This window comes from Sceloporus undulatus, chromosome 10 (assembly GCF_019175285.1).
Source record: "Sceloporus undulatus isolate JIND9_A2432 ecotype Alabama chromosome 10, SceUnd_v1.1, whole genome shotgun sequence".
Classification (NCBI taxonomy): Eukaryota; Metazoa; Chordata; class Lepidosauria; order Squamata; family Phrynosomatidae; genus Sceloporus; species Sceloporus undulatus.
The window spans coordinates 7,865,784-7,881,485 of record NC_056531.1 but is presented as its reverse complement, the minus strand read 5'-3'; the positions used below and the strand labels follow the sequence as shown (position 1 = coordinate 7,881,485).

The 15,702-nt window shown below is 37.2% G+C and overlaps 1 protein-coding gene across 18 annotated transcripts in view; it reads right to left on the bottom strand.

The window, feature by feature from the left end:
- The window catches only part of EP400 (E1A binding protein p400), a 390,490-nt gene that overhangs the window by 31,234 nt on the left and 343,554 nt on the right, over positions 1-15,702 (bottom strand). For 12 of the 18 annotated variants that reach the window (XM_042441525.1, XM_042441527.1, XM_042441539.1 and 9 more), the window contains 9 exons: positions 14,336-14,497; positions 14,004-14,087; positions 12,028-12,165; positions 11,569-11,613; positions 11,316-11,469; positions 3,003-3,244; positions 2,052-2,225; positions 1,571-1,618; positions 1,148-1,183 (listed from right to left, as the gene is read on the bottom strand). In XM_042441525.1, coding sequence (XP_042297459.1) covers positions 1,148-1,183; positions 1,571-1,618; positions 2,052-2,225; positions 3,003-3,244; positions 11,316-11,469; positions 11,569-11,613; positions 12,028-12,165; positions 14,004-14,087; positions 14,336-14,497 — 1,083 coding nt within the window. The remainder of the gene's footprint in view (positions 1-1,147; positions 1,184-1,570; positions 1,619-2,051; positions 2,226-3,002; positions 3,245-11,315; positions 11,470-11,568; positions 11,614-12,027; positions 12,166-14,003; positions 14,088-14,335; positions 14,498-15,702) is intronic. The other 6 variants (XM_042441533.1, XM_042441534.1, XM_042441544.1 and 3 more) reach the window with 4 other exon arrangements.

Genomic DNA, 15,702 nt, shown 5'->3' with positions numbered 1-15,702 from the left:
CATGATTAGAACTCTGAAATGGATGGGGAGGTTAATGTACAAAAAAGGAAGAGAATAAAGGGTATTGTGGCCTGCTCTCAATTACACAGCTATGGCTAAGAAAATGGGAAAATTACATCTGCAAAACCCAATATGTGCAGGTTTAAGAACTGAAAAACAAATATAGTAAGCTACAATTTCACATAATCATAAAAACAGATACCAAAAATTATGAATGCTTTCAAAATACTATCCACCTTTTGTTTCCCCAAACTCCAAAACTATTATGCATCTTCCTTCCTGTAATTTTGCAGAAACTTCAAAATTACCCTTCTCCTTCCTTTCCCACAATCCTCTTTCCATTCTAAGTTTCAGGATGACAAACTGAACAATGCTCCTTGTTATCTTTCTACTCTGTGGGGCAGGTGTAGCTGGGAACGATTGACTAACCTGCCAAATTGCACTACTGATTGGCTACATGCACCACCATTTCCTCTAGTCAATTAGTTACAAATGGAATCATGGGGGAAGGGGTTGCTTCTTTCACCTCAGTTCCATTACACATTCACCTATCTAGCCTTAAAACTGCACAGATCTATGACAGAGCAGCCAAACAAATGGTCAGCCAAAGGCCACAACACTCTCCGCCTTACCATGCTGTAGTATGAGAGTACAGAAGCCATACATGCTGGATCTATTTATTTATCTATTGCATTTATTTAATCTTGTTCCACTTTGAAAGACTGAAGAGCAGCTTACATAGGGCTTCCAGTTGTATGCCATCTCTTACTGACCACGAATACATCATCTTACTGTCAACAATATTGCAGTATAAGGTGCACACCTTGAGTATTCACCAGATACATAAAAGCAGACACACCTTTAAGTGTGCACTGCCCCTCACCCTACAACAGTGGTGTTGTAGCTGATGGTATGTTACTTTGCAAGGCATGCACACCCAATTCCCACCCCTCTCAATTTTGCTCTTCAGAAAAACAGCTTGGCAGAGGCCAAAAGGTCTTGAGGCCAACCTTTATCCATTGTAGCCAGCTCTGATGCTTCAAGAGCTGATTTCAGAAAGCTGATTATATTTCTTACTATCACTATTACAACCATAACTACTGTTCAACTATGTTTCTGCAGCTATTAACTGGGGGTGATACATTACCTGATGGGGCGTTGCATGGATTAATTCATTAAATGTCTGCAAAGCAATCAGATTTCAAAATGAAAAGTAAAAAAAGGCTAGTGACAAAACATTTTTAATTTAAAAAGCTACTAATTGTAATAATCATGCGGAAAGAGGTGGCATTTCTGGGAGGTGGACAAAACAGATTTTAAAAAAGAACTGAAGCTAACTAAGGTGGCTTAGTGTGCGAAATCGCTCTTTAATGCACATCTTTGAGACAAAGGCCACTTGGTGCCACAATCTATTGCGTCAACGCGGAATAGATGCAAAGGCTTTAAATGGCCAGTTTAAGATTCAAATTGGGACTAAAATATAGATCTCCTACTTCATCTTGTGTCCACCTCTGCTGATGCTTAAGATACCAGACTGTCTGCATTGGAACAACAATTTATAAGTGCACACCTTATAAATGCTTTTTGTCTTCTTCTTAGGGTTCGCTTCATACATAAGCTGTAAAATAAGAAGCAAAGTTTGACTTTCTGTGATGGGATGGGGATAGATTAGTGACATAAATAGAAAGTCTCTATTAGAGCCAGTGTGGTACAGTGGACAGAGAGTGGGGCTTAAGGCCCAGGAGATCAGGGGTCACACCCGTGATCAACCAAAAAAAGGAGGGGTAAAGCATGCCGGGAGGCCTTGGACAAACTACTGTGTCTCAGTCTCAACTCCCCATCAGTAAAATGGGCATAATCGTGACCTGTCTCACAGGGCTGTTGGGAGGAATCTAAAGCACCCTGACCATTTTTAAAATTTAAAATAAAAAATAGTGCCACATTAAACAATTAAGGCAAAAAAAAAATCACAAAGACTTTTTACAACTAACTTATGTTGCTGACACCTCAAAGACTGTGCAAGAAAAATGCAGAATTTAGCTTACACCCACCTTCCCTTCCTCCCTTGGTATGACAACATTTTCATAACGATTGCGGCACTGTTTTGGAGAACGATAAACCCGACTGCATGAGTTCACCACATCGCTGACAAGATCCCAGTTTGGGGTATGAGCTGGAGATACAACAGCAAGGTTGAGAGGGAGCTCCAGCAACTGTTTAACTGCCTATCAAAGAGAACAAAAGAGGAAATAGATCATAGAATCATAGAGTTGGAAGAGACCACGAGGCCATCCAGTCCAACCCCATTCTGCCATGCAGGAACTCTCAATCAAGGCATACCTGACAGATGGCCATCCAGCCTCTGTTTAAAGACCTCCAAGGAAGGAGACTCCACCACTCTCCGAGGGAATGTGTTCCACTGTCATTGTTACCCATCTCTCTTTGTTCAGTACATGAGCAGGGGAGCTAGGGTTTACACTAGGAGGTGTGGGGCCTGACCAGGTGATACCACTGCCCCCAAAACATCTTCCTTTGGGCAGAAACAGGCTGTGGTTTTTGCCTGCATCCGTTCAAAACGCTGAAGCTCAGTGGAAGAGATGATCCGAGTGGAGCAAGGCTCAGATGGAGGCGAAAGGTGGCCTCAGAAGGTTTTTTTTTTAAATTAATTTTTAAATTTTTAAAAATATTTTTTATTCTTTAAAAAAAATTTAAACACATCACATCTTAACAAATTTTCACTTTAATTACATGCAACTATGTACATGTAAATGAAGTCTACCAAAAGGTAAGTAAGTAAATAAAGGGGGTGGAGGATCCAGGCTACAGTTTTATGAAGCAAAATAAATTTACTGGGAAAATTCTGCTCCTAAAAAGGAACTACGATCAAAGGAACATGTTTAGCACCTAGTGTCTAGTATGCACTAAGAAAGTACACTATTTTGCATCTGAACCATGATTTGCTGTTTTTGCCATTAAATCCAATACTGCAGGTACCATCTCACCTGAAGAAGGGCCCAGTCCTCACTGATGAGCCATTCAGGATTATCCTGGCCCACCTCTGTAGCTGGCTTTACAAGTGTGGGCAATGGCTTGGCAAACTGTGTCTGCTGCTTCAGCAGGATGTTCTTCTTCTGCTCTTTGCCCTCTCTTCGCATTTTCAACATCCCTGGGGTGGCTCGATCAAAGAGCGACCGGGGAGGAATGACTGTCTCTCCATGACGTTGCTTTTTCTTCCTTCCTGCAGCTGGAAGAGAAATGCCATGCTCAGTAAGTGAGTTTAAAAAAAAAGTGGGGGCAAACATGTATGACTTAAGGAATGAAGGAGTTCTAGCACTCAAGTCTTTCATTAATGTGTATCATGCCTCAGGGTGAGATGAAGAACATGTAGCCCTCTAGATGATGTACTTCCATTGCCATCAGCTCTAACCAGCATAACTATGAGGAATGCTGGGAACTGAAGCCAAAAGCACTGACAAGACCACAAATTATCCAGGAAATCCTTACGGACAAGGATATGCCACTGTGTCCTTAAAGAGTATCCCTGGGGGGAAGAGCCATGACTGATGGTGTGAAGAACTAAGATTTTTCTCTCCTGAAAGTCAAAGCTAAAAAAGCCAAATAATTTCTTCTAAACGGAAAAAAGACTGTGAGTAATTACAAATAAATAAATTGGAATGGGTGGAGAACAGAATGGAACTGTTTAACTAAAGCTTTAAAGAGAAGAAAGATAAATAAACAGTACTTCCTTATTTGGCACTGCTGGCTGGATGTCTGTTACGGGCCGAGCGGACGTAAAGATTTACAAAATAAAAGCAACTAAAACAGCTAAAATATATTGGACTGTGTATTTGAAGACTTGAAATACAGAAATACTAATTAAGAAATACTAATTAAAAGAGGGTAACCGTGTTGGCTCGTTGGGGCCTCTCTTGCTGCTTGCTGGCGCCAGGGAGAGTTGCCTTTTTTCCTCCCATTTGTTTGCACCCTAGCCGAAAGGGTTGGAGAGCTATCGGCTCCCACAGCTGTAGCCGTTCACTGATTCGGCGGCATTTACAAAGCCCACACCCTAATTAACATCAGAGGAGAAAAGCATCTGAGAAACAGGATAGGAGACGACTTTTGATGCTTTATCTAATGTATCCCAAATATAAAAGCGACTTCTGCATTTCAGGACTAAGAGCAAAGTATATTTGCATGACTGGACTGTGGAAAGAGGAGAGAGTTGGGGCGTTTGTGATCTACAGATGGTCTACAGATAAATTGATAAAGATACAAGCTGTGTAAGATGTGAACTGCGTTGTAAGTTTGGAGATTACTATACTTAAGGTCTACTATACTTAAAGGATTTAAAAGACTCCAAAAGACTATTGCGATTTAAGGCATTTAAAGACTTGGCAGAGAGAACTAAAAGGCTTGGAGGAGAGTTTAAACTCTTAAATAATTACCTGGACCAGTTTTGGGAACTGTGTTGTGATAGGAGCTGAGCAGTAAAAAGGGAGAATCGCACTGAAGCAGGAAAAGAACCGAATTGGAGTAAATGAAGACAAGCATAATTGGGGGCTGTGTGCGGGTTTTGTTTTTTGTTTTGTTTTTGTTTTGTTTTTTGAAGAAAGATATTAGTGAGCTGAAGACACCCTCCCCCCCAAAAGAGAAGGCAACCTTAGAGAGCTAACAGAGACAACGGATCATGTAGAACTGACGAATGGAGGGACTGAAATTGAACTGAATTGTGTTACAATGAAAAAGCAAGAGAGGAGTGTCTGGGAAAGAGATAAACAGCTGGATTTTTTTTTAATAGCAAGAGAGAAAGACGGACAACTATAGAAATTTGGGGGACACATATCTGAAAAGCGGTGAACCCTTTCAGCTTAATCTAAGAACATTAAGAATTGGAAAGGAATACAATAACTAAACCAAGGGAGTTTAAGTCAAGACTAAGCAAGACATTTATGGAAACAAGATATTCTACATGCAGAAGAGAAAGAGTAAGATCTAAGTACTGACTTTTGCAGTATTAACTGTTTGTGTTCTAAAAGGCTTATATACCCCTTTTTATTTATGCCTCTATGTCATTCTTTGCTCTCTTGGATTTAAGAATATATTTAACCATTCAAAATAATTGGGTTGATTTAAACTGAATTGAACTGATTAGATATATTATTGAAAATTGAACCTTTTGGGGGAATAGGTCAAAGTCAACAACAGTACCTGTCAATTTATTTATTGTATTGTATTTGTTTACTTTATTGAAATTAAATCTTAAATTATGGAAAATAGAATTTGAAATAGCAAATACTGCTCCCTACTTTTATCTCTAAATTTAGCATAGAAGCTATTGGCTAATTAGAGAAATTTATAAGTGAATATATGTAACAATTTATCTAACTTTTACATATAATTATGAATGACAGTTTGAAAGGAGCTGAAATTTGTGGTATTAACTGGAGAGACTCTAAATAATTAATTTTCTTTATCAACCAGATAGAAAAAAGTGAAAAAATGGCATTTCCCAAAAAGGACTCATACAAACTCAAATACAGACTTCTTCCCAGAGAAGGGGTTCGATAGAAGATAGTATTAAAATAACAGACCCAAATTTAATAATGTTGGACAAGATAAGGAAGATCAGAGCTGAAATGAAGGAATTACGAATGGAGATGAAAGAAGATCTTAGAGAGTCAAATCAGACAAATAGGGAAGAACTCAAAGAGATAAGAATGGAAATGAGAAAAGACTTGAAGAAAGAATTGGATAGCTTCACTAAAAGTATGGAAAGAATGAATTCAGATATTACAAAAACTCAAAAAGAAGTAGATAAAGTTAAAGAAAGGACTGGAATATTGGAAAAATCAACTATGGAAATAAGTAATAAACAAGAACAACAATAATGGAAGGAAATGAATCAAGAATTTAAATACAGGGACAGATGTGTGAAAATTAGAGGAGTGACAGAAAAAACAGGAGAAGATCTATATGAAAGAATTTTACAACCACCAACTGAATTTACTGGATATTCTTTAGAAAGAATTGAGATAGAAACAGACAAGATCTTTCGGATTAATTCTATCCAAGCAAAAGATATAAATCTTGCTCGAGATATTGTGGCTTGTTGTACCAGGACTAGTCTAAGAGACCTGATCATACAAAAGAGCTATAACAATTGTCTTATAATAGAGAACCAGGAAGCCAAGATTTTTAAGGACATTGCACCCTCAATTATGCTAGCTAGACAGAAATACTGTATAGAAATTTGACTGCTCTCTTGAGAAATCTAAAATTGGACTATAGGTGGGAAAGAATAGAGGGCCTGTCATTTACGTACTGACAAAAAAGATACAGAATAGATACCATTGAAAAAGCAAGAGAAATGGATCAAAAACTAAGAAGAGAATATATGGACAGTAAAGAGAATAAAAAGGACAACAAAGAGAATAAACAGGACTTAAGTAAACTGAGCAAAAGAAAGACAAATGGTGAAAATGATAGAAATATGAGAAAGGAAAAAGAAAAAAAGAATGAAGAAGGAGAAGATGAAGACTCTGTGGAAAACAAGAACTTAGGAGAATACGATAGCCAGGAAGTCCCTTTTGAAGATAATGAGCATCTTCTTGGAGCTTTTTGACCTCTTTTCTTTTGTCCTTAATTGGACCTGTGATTAAGGAATTGAATTCTTTTTTTTTTAACTTCCGTTTAACAAATAAAATAAATAAAAAGGGGTGGAAGGGGTGGCACAACTGAAACAAGAACTTTATTCTTTTTTTTCTTTTTTTTCGTAAAAGGAGAAAAAAATAAACATTGACAATGGTGAAAGTGGTATCGTGAAACGTTAAAGGTATAAACTCAAAATATAAGTGTAACATAATTTTTCACCATTTGGAGAAACTGAAAAGTGATCTAATCTGCATATAGGAGACCAAAATTAAAGGAAATGAAGAAAGATTATTAAGAAACCCCAAACTTGGACATTGTTATAGTTCATCTTAAGATAAAAAAAAAGAAGAATAGCTGCTATTTATGTGAATAACAAACTGTTTTCTAAAGAAATTTTTAAGGACAAAAATATGTGGCTGTGGAAGTAACTTTGCAGAATTTAAAATTTTTGGCAGTTGGAATTTATGCACCTAACGAAAATAGAGAAAGATTCTTTTTAAATTTACATAAGGAACTGGAAAAAACGCAATATAGCAACATACTTCTAGGTGATTTCAATGCTGTAATTTGTCCTGAACAAGACAGAAAGTCCAACCAAAATAAGAAAATAAAATTTAAAAAAATCAGGGAATTATCTCCATCTTTGGTGGAAGTGTACTAAAGCTATGGAATTTTGGGGAAATACACAAAAATCAATGATAAATATTTCACAGATAGACATCCCAATGGATCCCTGTTTGTTTCTGTTAAACACGATTGGTATTTTGGAGGATAAAAAGGCGAAGGAAGCTTCTTGTTTAATTATGTATATGATTACTACAGCTAGAATTCTTTATGCCCAACAGTGGAAAAGCTCACAGATACCAACAGAAGAGGAATGGTTGGTTAAAATTAAAGAGGCCAAAAGCTTGGATATACTTACTGCAAGCGTAAGAAATGATAAGATTGAGTCTGTTAAAGAGGAATGGGAGTGTTTAGATACGTATGATGGAACTAAAGCATCATAATAGGGATATGGGATGTTATAAGAAATATATAATAAAATATATTAAAATAGATAAACTAAAGATTTAACGCATGATCCCTTTTATTTTTCCTCTTTTAAAAAATATGTGTGCAAGGGAAGGGAAAAGTAGTATGCTGTTTGCTAAATACTAATTAAGGAATAAAGAAAGAAAGGAAATATAAAATTGTGTATCAGCAACAAAGACACAACATTCTGAAATCCATAACAAAGAAATGAAAAAAAAAAAACTAAATCCTTGGAAGCCATGCAGAAAGCCGGAGCTAAACCAAAATATGGCGCAGCTCTGGGCAAAGAGCCAGAACCTGAAGATAAGGGGAATGGAATGAAAACATAGCTCATAGAGATCCTAGAAGAAAATCAAAATAAAGGCAATGAGATGCTGAAAGAGACTATAACAAAATAATAATGAGACTCTATCAGAAACTATAACCAAAAATTATGGATGAAATGAATAAATCTTTTCAGACTATTAAAAAAGAGATTGAACAAGTGGATAAAAAAGTACAATCAATACAAATTGAACAGAAAGCTCAGCAAAAAATAACTGTGGAACATTCAACAAGACTAGATCAAGTGGAAAGAAAAATCATTGATCTACAGGATCATAACAGAAGGAATAACCTTCAGATTCGGGCTTTCCTGAGTTGCCAAATGAAACACTGAGGACCTTGAAGAAAGAGATCTTGAAATGGCTACAAACTATTGTCCCTCAAATGACCTGGGATGAACAGGAAGTGGAACTCATACATAGAGCATCAGCTTTCAAGAAAAGGCCTGGCTCCCAGAGATGTAATTATGATAGTAACAAGTTTCTGCAAGAAAGACCTTTTAATGAAAGAAATAAGGAAATTCTCAGGAGCACTGAAATATAGAGATACTACAATTGAAACTTATAATAACTTATGCCCAGAGACTATCAGCTGGAGAAGAGGTATCAAGCCTTGTATTGCAATTTTGCAAAAGAATGGAATAAGGTACAGCTGAGGCTACCCCATTTTTTTGAAATTTCAATGGAAAGGAAAGCAACACAAGATTTACTCCCTGGAACAAGGACTGGAGCTGTTAAAGCAATTGGATTTGGCTCAGCAAGAAGAGGACAGCAACAAGGGTGCAACTGGAAGAACCAAGGAACCATATAAAATAAGGACAAAGATGTTAACTTAAAAAAAGACACAACAGGAGAGACAATTAATAAACAATCAGGAGAAGAAATTTGATCACACATCGGGAGAGATGGCTTCCCCCCTCCCCCTCCTGGAGGGCTAGTAAGAACCATGGGCAAGGTTTAGTACCTTGGGGATGGAGAGGGGTGAAAATGTATATGTGAGTAGGGGGGATGGAAGGAAGGGATGGGAGGGAGGGAGAGGGAAGGTGGGTGTAGGGGTAGCACGTGGAAGAGCCAAGTTAGAAGATTTAGAAAAGTAACATGGTTAATAAAATAAGGGTAGCAACATTAAATGTGAAAGGATTGGGGTCTGTAATTAAAAGGAAAAGGATAGAACTATTGTTGAGGAAACAGAAAGCAGATTATTGTCTTCAGGAAACACATCAAACAAAACCAGGATCGAATGAACTTAAGATGAATTGGGTGGCTACTTATGAAAAAGCATATGGCACTTCAAAAGCAAGATGAACAGCAACTAGCATATCTAAAAAAATGTGGTTTCAATGTATTAAAAGTTAAGGTAGATGAAAGAGGAAGATTTGTACTTATGCAAGGAATTATGGGGGGAGAAAAGTATTTGTTGGTTAATGTGTATGCTCCAAATGAAAATCAAAAATAATTTTATGAAAAAGTATTTAATGAAATGGAGGATATGCAGGGAGACTATACAGTTATGGCAGGAGATTTTAATATAGTTATGGATAAATGCAAGGATAAATTAGACCCAACAATAAGGGATAGATTTAACAATATTACACCCCTGAATAAAATAATGAATAGTAAAGAATTAAAAGATGTATGGAGATTGATTAAAGGGGATGAAAAGAGTTATAGTTAGTATTCAGCAGTCCATAAAATTATTCTAGATGTTATTTTTGTATCCAAAAATATGGTTTCACAGGTATTAAATACAGAAATAGAAGCAATAAAAGTTACAAACCATGCTATTGTAAACATGGATTTTATAATTAAAAAGGATTATAGAGAAGCAAAAAGATGGTTAGACACCAGAATACTTAACAATAAAGATATAATGAGGAAAATAGAGGAAGAATGGCAAAATATATGGGATATTAATAATAGAGAGGTTTCTCAAGCTCTGTTATGGGACACTATGAAAGCAGTTGCAAGAGAGATTTGCATTAGGGAAACATGCAATGTAAAGAGACAACAGGAAGAGAGGAAAACAAAATTGGAAATGGAAATTAAAAAATTAGACAATGATTATACAAAGAATAGGAGTGTGTGTGTGTGTATAGAGAGAGAGAGAGAGAGAGAATTACAAGCAAAAAGAAAGGCATTAGAGACGATAGAGACAAATTTGATATATTTACGGAGGGAGTTTTTTGACTATAGCAACAAAAATTCTAAAAATGTTGGCAAAATCAACACAAAAAACAAAAGATAAAAATATTATTGGGATTATAAAGGATAAAACAGGGAGAATGTGTATGTAGATGAAAGAAAAGATAAAGATATTTGAAGAATATTATAAAGAATTATATTCAGCAGGGAACAAATCAATGGATAAAACTGAGAAATATATTGAGAAACACTGGAAAATAAAAATAGAGGAAGAGGACAAGGAAATAATGGAGTAACTGATTTTGAAAAAAGAAATAGAAGAAGTGATAGATAAGTTAAAAGGAGGGAAATCACCAGGAATGGATGGGCTGGGACCAGAATATTATAAAACTTTAAAAAAGATTTTAATACCTAAATTGGAGGTATTACGTAATAAAATTTTAAATGGAGAACGGATCCTGCCATCATCATTCACTAATAATATTGATTCTGAAACCAGATAAAGATTTGACAGATCCAGGATCATATAGACCTATATCCCTTATAAACCAAGATGCTAAAATATTAACAGCAATAATGGCAAAAAGAATGAATAAATTTATATATACAAGAGTATCCCTGCAATTTGCTCCTGCAGGAGTTTCCAGTATCATTTCAGTAGAGTAAAAAGCAGTTTGAGGTCTTTGGATAGAAGAAACAGCTCAGGCCAGAAGAGCAAGTAACCTGTACCTGCAAGTGACTGTAATACAAATTCATGCAAAGCTTTGGATTCAAGCACCTCTCCCTCTGCTGCCCAAAGAGGGACTACAGTAGACCACCTCAGAGTGGTATTCTGAAAACAATAAATAAGGCTACAAAAACAATTTGGAGCATCCTTGCCTGATGACGAACTGAACTTTTAGACAGACATCCAGTAAGCTTCCTTTTGCACCAATTATTTAAGAATCTGTCCTAATGCTGGGCCAGACAATTCCATATCAGTGATGATTATCTTAACTGCATACATTGTTAAAAGAAAGAATTGTCACTCATGACAGTTTGTAAAGCTAGTAAGATTCTCAATTTTGCTATGGTTCCTACATAACAGGCACCCTTTATTTTTCACCCATAAAGAAAAAAGAAGTATGGTATGTTTTCTATAGATCTGAAATAAAATCAAATATTTACCAGATGGATCTGTTCGGTGACGTTTACGCTCCTTCCTGACATACACAGGTGGCAGTTTGGACTCTGGAATTGGGGTGGTCTCATACATCAGGCACATGACAGAGTCGATATAAATGTCATTGTCATCCTGTGGTGGGGTTGGGGGGGTCCAGAGCTGTACAAAATATTAGAATAGTTATTCTAGCTTGTTGATTTGTTCCCCTCCAACCCAAATTTTTTGGTACAAGTTACAAAAGCTAAATAGAAGAAGTACCGGCATGATTTCAGTTTGTCCTTCTGGGCCCTCATAAATATATTCCTGTAGGGGGGAAGAGAAAATTCATTTCATATCTGATGACATCAGACAATGAAATACATTATCACTCCCTACTCAAGATAGTTAAGGCTAAGAGAAACCGGGCATCTGAGAAGCACGAGAAAACTATCTTAATGGTCAGGAGAAAATCAACAGCTCAGGAACATTTTGGGTTTTTTTAAGCTAAGGGCTTAAAAAAACAAACCCAACCCAACGAGGACTGAGAATCTCAGGCATCATAAAATGTTGAACATCAGTTGGAAAAGAAAAACTGAAAACATGAGATGGCAATGGGGCAAGACAAGTTGGCTGCCCTCATGTAAAAGGTGAAGATACAGGGTGAAACATTATTGTAGGTCCCCCTTTAAACACTACTAAGAGCTACCGAAGCTACACAAAACCTTGCAGGCAAATTACTTTGTTGTACGCATCTTCCCGGGTATAGGTGAGGAGCTGCTCCTCCTCCTCCTCATCCCAAAGCATTTTCTCCTTTTGTTCTTTCACTTCCTTCAGATGATGAGTCTCCCACAACGTTTTTGCAGCTGTCTCTTCCACCTAGATATTTTTTTTCAAGAAAAAAAAGATGCACACATAAAAATCAAAGAATCTAAAAATTTTAAGTGTTGGAAAGGACTACAAGGGCCATCTAGTCCAACCCCCTTGCCATGCAGGAACTCACAATGAAAACTCACTTCCATTTAAAAACCTGCAAGGGAGGGGGAGTCCACCATCCCTGAGGCAATTCGTTCCAATCCTGAACAGATCTTACAATAAAGAAGTTCTTCCTAATCTTTAGATGGAATCTCTTTTCTTATAATTTGACTCCACTGGTTCTTGTTCTAGTCTCTGAAGCAGCAGAAGTTCACTCCATCTTCTATATGACATCTCTTCAGATATTTAAAGAAGGCTATGATATCACCTCTCAGTCTTCTCTTCTCAAAGCTCAACATACCCAACTCCGTAAGTCATTCCTGATAAAGCTTGGTTTCCAAACCTTTCATCATCTTGGTCGCCCTTCTAGGGACATGTTCCAGTCTGTCAATATCCTTCTTGAACTGTGATGCCCTGTATTAGACACATACTGTGTCCTGTGTCCAGGTGAGTTCTGACCAAAGCAGAATATAGTAGCACTACTACTTCCATCAATCTGGACACGATACTCTTGTTGATGTAGCTCAGAATCGCTTTGGCTTTTTTTGGACACTGCCTCACACCTGTTGACTCATGTTTATCTTGTAGTCTACTAAGAGCCCTAGAACCTTTTCACATGTACTGCTTTCAAGCCAGGTGTTACATATCCTGTATTTGTGTGCCTAATTTTTCCTGACTAGATGTAGAACCTTACATTTTTCCCTGTTGAAATTCATTTTGTTTATTTTGACCCAGCTTTCTAGTCTATTCAGGTCATTTTGAATTCTGAACCTGTCCTCTGGGGTCCTCACTACTCCCCCTAATTTGGTGACACCTGTAAATTTAATAAGCATGTTTCCACCTTCTAAGTCATTTATGTTAAATGTTAAACACCACCAAAATTCAGCAGCAGCTAATCTATTCAAAGATACTGTAGTCTTGCACTCTGTGAAGCTGGAGAATCACAATTATTGTTGCTATTCTGGTCCCGCTCAATGTGTGTCTGAATGCTAATGTTCTTTGCTGAATGCTGATGCGCCCTGGTGGCACAGTGGTTAAATGATGGTACCTAGAAAGATTCTGCAATTCCCAACAGCATTATGCTAATACCTTTATTTGACCAACTGAACCTGTAAAATATATTTTGCAGGCATTCAAAGCTCAGAGGTTTCTTCATCAGGAAGAGATGTTAAAATCACACAGGTAGGAAGAACTGAGAAGATGTTTGTATCTTGCTTGAGATGCTGTTTATACTACAGTTTAAACTGAACATGAAACCAAAAGAATTGCAGTGTTCAAACTGCAGTTTAAGGTGGTCTTTAAGGGAGTACTATTTGCACCAGTAAATAGTAGCAGCCTCAATCTTTGTTCCAAGGGGACATGAAACAATAAGAATTTCACTACATTTTTTCTCCATTAGAAGTCAAACAAGTCACTTCCTTCAAGATATGTTTTTGTCTCATCCGATAGATGAATGGTCATTGAAGTTGATGGACTTACTGGAAATGGACAAATTGACAAGAAGCTTAAGAAATTAATTATCAAATTATTGCATGGAAGATTGGGGGAAAAATCTACGTTTCTCTCAAAAATGGGGAAATATAGCAACTATGGGAGTAGATGTGAAAATGGCCTTGCTGTACCCTTGGTCTATTCAGAAAAACCCTAGGAGTATTTTTTAAAAATTCTTTCTCTATTCTCTTATTTACAAGAAGCAAATGTTAACACAATAGTTTTAATACCCTCTTCCAACTACACTCTACCTCATTTTCTTTGAGTTCACTTTCATCCGTGGAAATATGGAAGAGCTCCAAGTAATTCAAAGCATACTTTTCAATCGGGGTGAGCTGAAAGCAGATACACAGAAGTTATTATCTAAGAAAGAAAATATTACTATTCCACCAGAACTTACCAAATATTAATCTAAAAAACCTATCTCTGGGGTTATTATTGTAACATGGGCAAAAGTGGATCAACAAAGCTCTTTTCAGACTCATTCTATCAACATTTTAGACATTTTACAATCAGTAATATTAACAATAACAGTACTGTACTAAACCAAAACTTCTCTTTAACTAATAGAAAGGAACACTACCTGATCAACAACAGCAACCAACTCTTGCAGCTGAGAAGGCTCATCAAGATACTGGGATTTGCCAAGTTCCAAAACGAACGGTTCCAGTGTCAATTCAGTTCCTGTGTCCAGAACACGTGTATTGAACTCCTCTTCCTCCTCTCGCTCTATACTTTTGAGAGCCTTTCAAAAACATAAGTACTTTTTTTGTATGGACACAGCTGTACATCTAGCTTGTTCTTTTAAAAAAAACTGAATTCCTTCCCAAGGCAACCTAGATTCTAGGACTCTGGGTATACTCTCTTCTGTATAATTATTATTATTATACTTCATTTATATAGCGCTGTAGATTTACACAGCGCTGTACATACAATCAGTAAACTCGATAAAAATAAGACCTGCCAATGGCATACATTCTACAGGATAATAACAAAATACATATAAAACAATAGATAATAATACAAGACAGAATTAGATAAAATAAGCAGGCAACAAATTAAAAACATCAAATATCAAATCAAATATGAGATAACAATCAGATAAACCATCACACAATGCCTGGGAACGCTTCCCTGAACAATATAGTCTTCAACACAGTTTTGAAACCGGTTAAAGAAGTGATGAGCCATGTTCCTGGGGGAAGGAGGCTGCAGGAGTGAGGGGCACCAAGTGAGATGGGACAAATCTGGGACAGGGCAATGGAAATCCTAGGCTGGGACAGCAGACCTTGACTACTGTAACGGAGGGTACAAGTGGGAATGTGAGGAGAAAGAAGTTCAGATAAATAAGGAGGGGCCAGCCCATGCAGGGCTTTAAAAGTCAGCAACAGAAGTTTATACTGAATACGGAAGGGAAAGGGGAGCCAGTGAAGGGATGATAACAGAAGAGAAACATGGTCAAAGCGGTGAGCGGATGTAATAATGCATGCAGCACAGTGCTGAACAGAAATTAAAGGACGGAGGTGAGAGAGAGGAAGCCCTGCCAGAATGAGGTTACAATAATCTAGTTTTGGGGCCACCAGGACATGGACCAAAGTCTTGGCAGTAGAGGCCAAGAGAAATGGACGGATTTTAGCAATATTGTAGAGAAAGAATCAACAGGCTTTGGCTGTGGCCTGGATCTGGGGGATACACGACAGAGAAGAATAAAAAATGAAACCAAGACTGTGGGCTTCCTGGACCCGTCGATTAGAGATGTCATCAACTGAAACAGAAAAGGAGTATTGAAGGGTGGACTTAGGTGGAAAGACAAGAAGCTCTGTCTTGGACATGTTGAGCTTCAAACGCTAATGCCGCATCCACTGAGAGATAGATAGCTGTAAGACAAGATGAAACTTGCTGTTCAAGCCCTGGAGAAAGGTCAGGAGTGGAAAGATACAGCTGAGTGTC